The sequence below is a fragment of the Drosophila gunungcola genome, assembly GCF_025200985.1.
Source record: "Drosophila gunungcola strain Sukarami chromosome 3L unlocalized genomic scaffold, Dgunungcola_SK_2 000003F, whole genome shotgun sequence".
NCBI classification, from domain to species: domain Eukaryota; kingdom Metazoa; phylum Arthropoda; class Insecta; order Diptera; family Drosophilidae; genus Drosophila; species Drosophila gunungcola.
Window position 1 is genome coordinate 2447685 of NW_026453179.1, and position 7627 is coordinate 2455311.

General features: G+C 36.1%; 1 protein-coding gene across 1 annotated transcript; it reads left to right on the forward strand.

Moving 5' to 3' along the window:
• The first annotated feature begins 3225 nt into the window (after nucleotides 1-3225).
• LOC128258770 (uncharacterized) lies at nucleotides 3226-3855 on the forward strand. The gene is made up of 2 exons (XM_052990638.1): nucleotides 3226-3352; nucleotides 3410-3855. The coding sequence occupies exon 2, from the start codon at nucleotides 3430-3432 to the stop codon at nucleotides 3682-3684; it is 255 nt and encodes an 84-aa protein (XP_052846598.1). The 5' UTR covers nucleotides 3226-3352; nucleotides 3410-3429; the 3' UTR covers nucleotides 3685-3855.
• The last annotated feature ends 3772 nt before the right edge of the window (nucleotides 3856-7627 follow it).

The window sequence follows — 7627 nt, forward strand, 5'->3', positions numbered from 1 at the left end:
TTGAATCTTCATAAAATAATTATATTTGTATGTTGTATTTATCTTAAAATTATGAAACCTTTTTCCATTTGAAATAAATGTTGTATTGTTAAAACATTTAGTTGCTTTTACTTAAATACTGTATTATAAGCTAAATACCCTATATTTAATAAGTTTGAAATTATTAAAATATTATTTGACCTTTACTCGAGCCATGTATTTTTCTTGTTGCTTAATTTTCATTCAATTTCCTCTGTTTGGACTCCCCTAATAGGATGGATTCCCCTTACTACCTTACTTACCCTCTGCCCCTAGGCATTATTCGGTTCATTTGTGTATCACAGAATACCCCGAGAAAACTATTACAGATATCATGCAGAAGACGACGACACATATCGCATATTTGTTCTGGTTTTAAAAATAAAAACTGTGTGCTACTTTTGCAGTTGCCACTGCTGCCGGCAGTCACCGGAAACGAGCGGCTAAAAAGATGACGTCTAAACACGAAATAAAACTGGCATTCGTTGGCTATAGTAGAAACATTTAAACTAAATACGCGCAAAATGCCAAAAACCATTCGAGTGAAATTGAATGCCTACGTTGCCTGTGCCATAAATCTGACAAAGATGCTAAATTACCACTGAGCAAAAGGGAGGAAAAGCCAAAGGCAACGGCATCAATGGGCTAATAGCCCCCGGCAAAGTGGCTCGACACTTTGACGAAAGACACGCAGGGCGGCGGCGTCTTAACCCAATCTGACCGACAGATACAAATAGCTTTCAGCGCTGCATTAAAAAATATAAAAGATCCACAACAGGCGTGCATTTCGCATGCTTTCCACAAATATTTTCCCAGTGCGTGCTGCCGGCAGTGACGCCAACGCCAACGCAACCCAGAAAAAACTGAAAACTGAAAACCAAAAGCCGAAAAATGAAAACTGAATGCAAACAAATCAAGAGAAACGGCTGTGGAAAACTAGAAACGGATTTTGGGCAGGCAATAAAAAGAAATACACCGACGGCCATAAAAGTCAGACCGGCAATCCCCGGGAGCAACGGCGAGGTGCACCACGCAGTCGGTCAATCATGCTGCCCCATGCCAACCCCTTACCCAGCCACTCAGCTGCAGAGAAAAAAAATATATACTGAGTTATGATCAATGTAATCTTATGGAAAAATTAATATTTTCCTCATCCTCTATCCTAGCTTGCAACATCAAGCCTGAAATTATAGGTATTAAATTCAAATTGATTACTCTATGTTTAAAAGTATTAAGGGAAGCTAACTTTTTTTGAATAAAAACTATTTCTATTACTTTCAAACATGTTTCAATTCAAACATGAAGATCATTTTTAATATAAATAAATCTTAATTAATGTGCAAAGCATATTTACAGGTTTATAAGTATGGGGTTATATTCTTAAGTGTTTTTTTTAATAATGATCATCAAATCATTTGATATGGATTTGTTGTAAAAGCTTGTAAAGAAAAACTAAAACCTCATTCTTGTTAAATACGATAAGGTAAATAAAAAGTTTTCGATCTGATTGTTTTCAGTGCAAGCCCAGCGGCTCCTATGGGATGCGATCTTTTCGCTGAATGCAACTCCATCTTCATCCGCATCCCAGTGGCCGATCTTTGGGCCTTTCAATCATTTCGTACGATTTTCAAAGTTGTAATTTACGAGTGTGTCTGCGGCCTTTTGGGGGCGTGCCTTCAGCGACAGATTATGCAATGAAACGATGCAAACGCTAGTTAATAAAACGAATCGAGTGTTTTGTGGCCAGGGGGAGGAATCCTAGATCGGAGACATAGAATCGGGGATCGGGGATAGGGAACAGAGGGCGGCTCGTCGAGCAGAAGCGATTTGTTTGCGTGCACATAAAACACAATAAAAGCTGAGAAAATTGTTTTGTGGTCAGACTCTTTTGGGGAAATAGGCCCAATACAATTGACAATACAATGCAAAGACAAAATTTATATCTGAATATTTAATGAAGTAAGGCGCCATCCTTTTATTGTGCTTATTAAACCTTAAAAGTTCTTTTAAATATAATGTTTATTAAGTTATTTAAATGTGTAAATTTATAGTTAACACATTGCTCTATTGATATGCTTATTTAACAGGCAGCTGTTTGCCCAAAAAAGTCTATAAAAACGTAAACATGTCATATATATATAGTAGTATATAAGACATCAAACATAATTTTACTTCATCTTATTTTGGTTGCCATGTCACAGTTAAATACAATATGCCCCAATTTGCACTTAATAGCTTTTGGGTTGTATTTTTGTTTAGTTTTTTGTTATTTACATCTTATTTTCCGTTTGGCTTAGATAGATGGCTGTTGCCACACATTCGTCTCACATTTTCCCCGTTTTCCAGACGGCGATCTGCTCCGTTTCGGTGTGCTAATATTTAATTTAAATATTGTATTATGCCGCGGCCTTGAGCTGTTGTTCTTAACCAACCTCACTGCGTGTTGCAATCTTCAAGCGGATTTGTTTGCTTTTTTCCGACAAATATGTGGGGATGTGTTGGTGCTTGGGCTGCTCCCGCTACGATATTCTGGGGATTTGATCGCCGTTTCAAGGTTGCATTGCATGGAGCTGTTTAAGTATTTCTTTCTGTTTCAAGTATTTCTTTTAGTTTCGTTCATGGAAAAATTACGTATACGCATTGCGTATACGCAGAAGCTGAGGCAAGGGTCGATGGGGTTTTCCTAGAATTTTTTAGGTATGCTGACAAATTTATTTAAATCTATTCTGCTACTTAATTAAATTCTCATTAATGATAATGAATATGATTATTGAATAATCCATTATTGCTTTTCCATTTTATATAAATATTTTATATAAAACCCCTTTAAGTACGCCCCTGACTCTATCGATCTTAATCGGATGCAGCCTGTTGATTTTTCTAGATATTTGTTTGTGGCAGTACTTAGAGATAGCTTATGTCAGAGGCGCTGATTGCAATCTGAAGAGGCTTTTCATGCTCCACTTCAAGTGGATTTTAATTCGATTTGGCAAGCACTGACAATTTTCGTTAGATTCGCTTGGAATTTATTACAAAATATAAACAAATTTAACTAGAGTTTTGTATTGAACCAAACGAGTTCAATTCAAATTTTAAAACGGCCAAACATGAAAAGCTTTATGGCTTTTTCAATAATAGTTTTGAAAACTTTTGGCAAGTGTTGCCAGCCAAAATGTTTATTTCCGATTTCTATATATAAATCCACCACGGAGGAAAACGAAAAATGCGATGACAACAAAACGACAAGGTGGAATGAAAAGAGCTCGCGTAAATGCGAAAAAATAAATCGAAAAACGCAAAAGTAAACATTAAATTTTAAGGAAAACTTCCTCAGGTATGTTCCCATTAAAGTTGTTTAATTACTGATGAGAAATTAAGTTGTCATGTGCAGATCGCCGAAAAATACCAACAATGGCGCTGCTGCTGGTACACCTGCGACGCCTCATTCTCCTGCTGACCGTCGTCTACCTGAGCGGAGCGGTATTCCGCCGCCTTCTCACCGAGCGGCACCACGCCCACGTCCTGCAGGCGAATGGATACATGGGATTCGGACGTCTCCGAGGAGGCGGAGCATCCAAAGAGCCATACCACTTCCAGTGGTGGGCCTACATCTACACCTGCTATGCCTACGCCGTGCTTATCAACTACGTAGCACGCGCCGCATGACCAACCTGATTGAGTTCTTTTTGCAGTGAATTTAGGAGTTTTTTGTTAAAAAATTTAGTGAGAACCAAAACGATTATGAGAAGTTTCCGTAATCAAAAAATAATTTAATTAGAAGTTTTTAAGCTTATATTTTTGTGATCTTTGTTTTCAAGCCCACCTTTACCTTTGTGATTATATATTTGTATCTTAAAAGTAACCAAAACAATTTCTTATTTATTACACGTTGTTTTCTAAGTTTCCTTTTAAGAAACCAAGTTTTTATTGGGTATATTGTATTCGTTAAAAAAAGTAATAGGTAGATGAAAGCGCTTCGTGAAATTGATAAAATACCAATTATTATTATCGCAGAAACAAAATTATAAATTTAATCCTTTGGCAGTAAACATACAGACAAGTATAACATTCAAGTACTGACTTTATTTTGGCTGTACTATGGAATTGCATACTTTTGGGTAGTTTCTTAGAATTTAAAAAATACATTGCGTGCAATTAGGCGGTCTCCATACCGCAGTCCAGGCGGTAAACAGCAGATATCTGTTAATACACTGTTAACAACTGAGTTATTTTAGTTTAATTATTGTTAAAATATTTTTATTTTTAAAACAACAAGTGATTTAAAACAGGAGGTGTGCTTAAACAAAAGAACATTTAAAATTTTTTTCAAAATATAATTTTTAATTAATTATATTTAAGGCCAGAATTACATTTATTTATGAAAATAACAATAAAATAATTTAAAATTGTTTCATGACAAAAAAGCGTTTTTTTATCCGAACTTCTTTATTTATGTCTGTATCTGTTTCTAAAATATAAAAACAAAAATAAATAAGAAACCCTGAAATAAGTTACTTTGTAAACAACTTAATTTAATTCCGGAAACGCGTTTTTCTAGCTACATATATGTATAACAAAATTAAATGAACACACAGAATTACAAATGTCCGATGACACTGCTGCTAAGAATATTTACATTAAACACAACAAATATTTAGCGCACAACTTACAGAAACAAATAAATTGAATTTGTAACGTCAAATGTAATTTTTTTCTCTTGCGGAATTAATTAAATCTCGATTGCATTTAACATCACGGTCTGCAAATATTTTTGATGATTAATCGCTTAGCCAAAAGGAAAAACATCATGAACAAAGATTAAATACCCTATAACAAACTGCGATTTTATTTATTTTTTAAAGCTCTTGAAGTTTTTAAATTTTTGAAGGTATTTTAAATTTGTACTGCTAGTCATAAAATCTCAATATTTTTAATGCTGACAAGATGCATATAACGTTAAAGAAACTTTGCCATGGAATAAATCTGTCAACAGCCAATTTCATTGGTAAGATCAACATGCAAGGGAAAGAGTAAACGAGTATATAGAAAATATAGCTAAAAGTATTAGTAGAAGTAGTTTAATTTTGGCTGTCTATTTATAAATGCGGAATCTATTCATAAACATATTACGTTCATTCTGAAATTCTTTCTATTACTCATGGAGAAATGTGTTTTTATTTATTTTAATATAAAATACTAACAATTCATTGTACCTTTTAAAGCTAAAATTTGAGATCAAATCTTGAGCTAGATCGGCTCGCCATATTAAAGAATATTTTACGCTTTCTTGCACCCACCAACCCATATATCTTGTACAGAATATATCTTAGCATGTTTGCCGTATTTTTCATCCGAGTGAGTCAGATATTGTGCGCCACGTCACAGCTCGATGCTATATATGCTATATGGCTATATGGCCAACGGATAGTGGGTGCTTTCGGGACATGCAAAATCCGAGATTTGTCAACGGCACATTTCCACGGGCCTTACAATGGCTATTGACATTATGAGAGCAGCGCCTGTGAATCATCAGCAAGATAATTGGAAGTTGTCAACGCCAAATGGCAAAGAGGAAAATGGAAAGTGGAAAATTCGCGCAAAACCCAAGAAAACCGGGAATCAAAGTTGTAGATTTCCAGGGAAACACAACGCATTAGACCCTTTGTTGTTTGTTTTGAATGCATTAGGGGTCTATTTTTACCGGTTGATGGCTGGGAATTTTCTTTTTCTGCACCACCCACCCAGTTGGAGCCTCGACTGGCGCCCACTTGAGCTTATCTGGCAGCCACTCCACTCCACTTTACTGCACTCCACTTTACTCTGCTCCTGGGCCAAGAGGAGTGTCTTGCAGAAAGTGGCTGCTCGTCAAGTAGGCACACACTCTATAAAGCTGAAGTCGATCTATATTTAACTGCATAGCAGCGGGCTGCAGGCTGTGTACGTGTGTATCTGTGATCATAACAATTTTGACCTAATTTTCTATGCTGGCACACACGAAACATGAAAGAAATAGAAGACACCCAGTGTTCGCTGAGTGATTTCTGTCTTGAGGTGGAGGTAGGAAAATGGGAATGGAATGGATGGACTGGGGATCCTGTCCCCATCACTGACCTCAGTGCAGCTGTAAAATGATGGGCAATGGGCCGGAAAACTCACACAGACACCTGGCGAAAAAGCATCATGAGCAGAGATTTGCCCATTCCGAACCCAAATCGTGATGAGAATGGGATTTTTTGACTAAAGGTGTCGTTGTCTGGCTTCGTTCTATTTTTGGCTGACTTATTTATCGGCGAACGGCTTGCTACATATTCGCCAGGTTATTTTTAAATTATTACACATTCCAAAATGTGGCAAACACACAAAATGTTAAATATTATTCTGCGGCTGCCTGGCGCGCACTTATATATATGCAGAGGGTAGCGGCAACATTGTATATATGGATGCATAAAATAAATAAAGTTATGGCCAGCCAGAGCTAAGTATCTACTAGATACCAATTCGAACGGAGCAAAAAACTGCTCTTATATATAAGGATGGTTAGCCCATCTAGATTTGCAGATGTGTGTGTTAGCCTCAGGTGAAATGTGTGTGGAAAATGAACACGATTATGAGCAAGCCGAAAAAAAGGCAGAAATAACATGATTTTCGGTTGCTAAAAATAAGCGAAAAATCATTTTTAAGTATAGTGGGGCGTGTGTGTTCGTGTGTGGAGCACAGGTGGAGGAGATCGCTCGAGAAACGAACCAAATATTCACTCGAAAAGCCTCGGCTCCTTTGGAAAACTGAGCCAAAAGTCGCACCATCAAGTCCACTCAAAATGTAACAAATGTATTTCCAAACTATATATGTTATTTACTATGTGCACATGGAGGTACTAGTCAGCTGCCAAAATACACATATATACTGAGACAGGCATCTATGTGACCATTGAATAACAATTGTTAGATGACAACGCATTGTCTGAGGCTGAGCAGACTGTTGTCCGCATGGCCAAGGATTCACTCAAAATTGTATATTTTTGTTTATTTCGCACACTTTTTCGCTCTCTACGCTTATTTATTTATGCTGGCGAATAACACATTTCGATGCCAAAAGTCAAGTATTATTAGAAAACATTGCTGTAATCCTAATTGGCTGTTAGCGAATAATTTTAAAAGAATTAGAATTAGAAAATTTTGACACTTTTATGTGTTTTCTGCTGATTTAAAAATGTTGTAACACCTTCAAGATCTGTACGTCGTATGGCTGTAGGGCCTATAATTGGGTAAGAATTTTGAATTTGCTTAGATTTTCAAGCTAATGACATAGATATAAAATCAATCAGAGTACCAGTGGATACGATGAGGTCTATAAAACAAACTAAAATAATGTTGCTTTATAGATTTCGGTTTTAACAGTAAATTTTCACATGACTTAAAATTTCGTTAATTAAGTAATTTCTGTCAGATATTGTCTTGAAATGTATATAAAATAAAATGGCGAAATATGTAGCTTACATTTTTAAAACCTTAGTAAGATTTAACTAAGGCACCTTTACAAATCTAGTCCCGTAATTCTTTTATTTTCTTACCAAAAACCCCAAAAATTTTAAAATACCAGCAGCCTTATT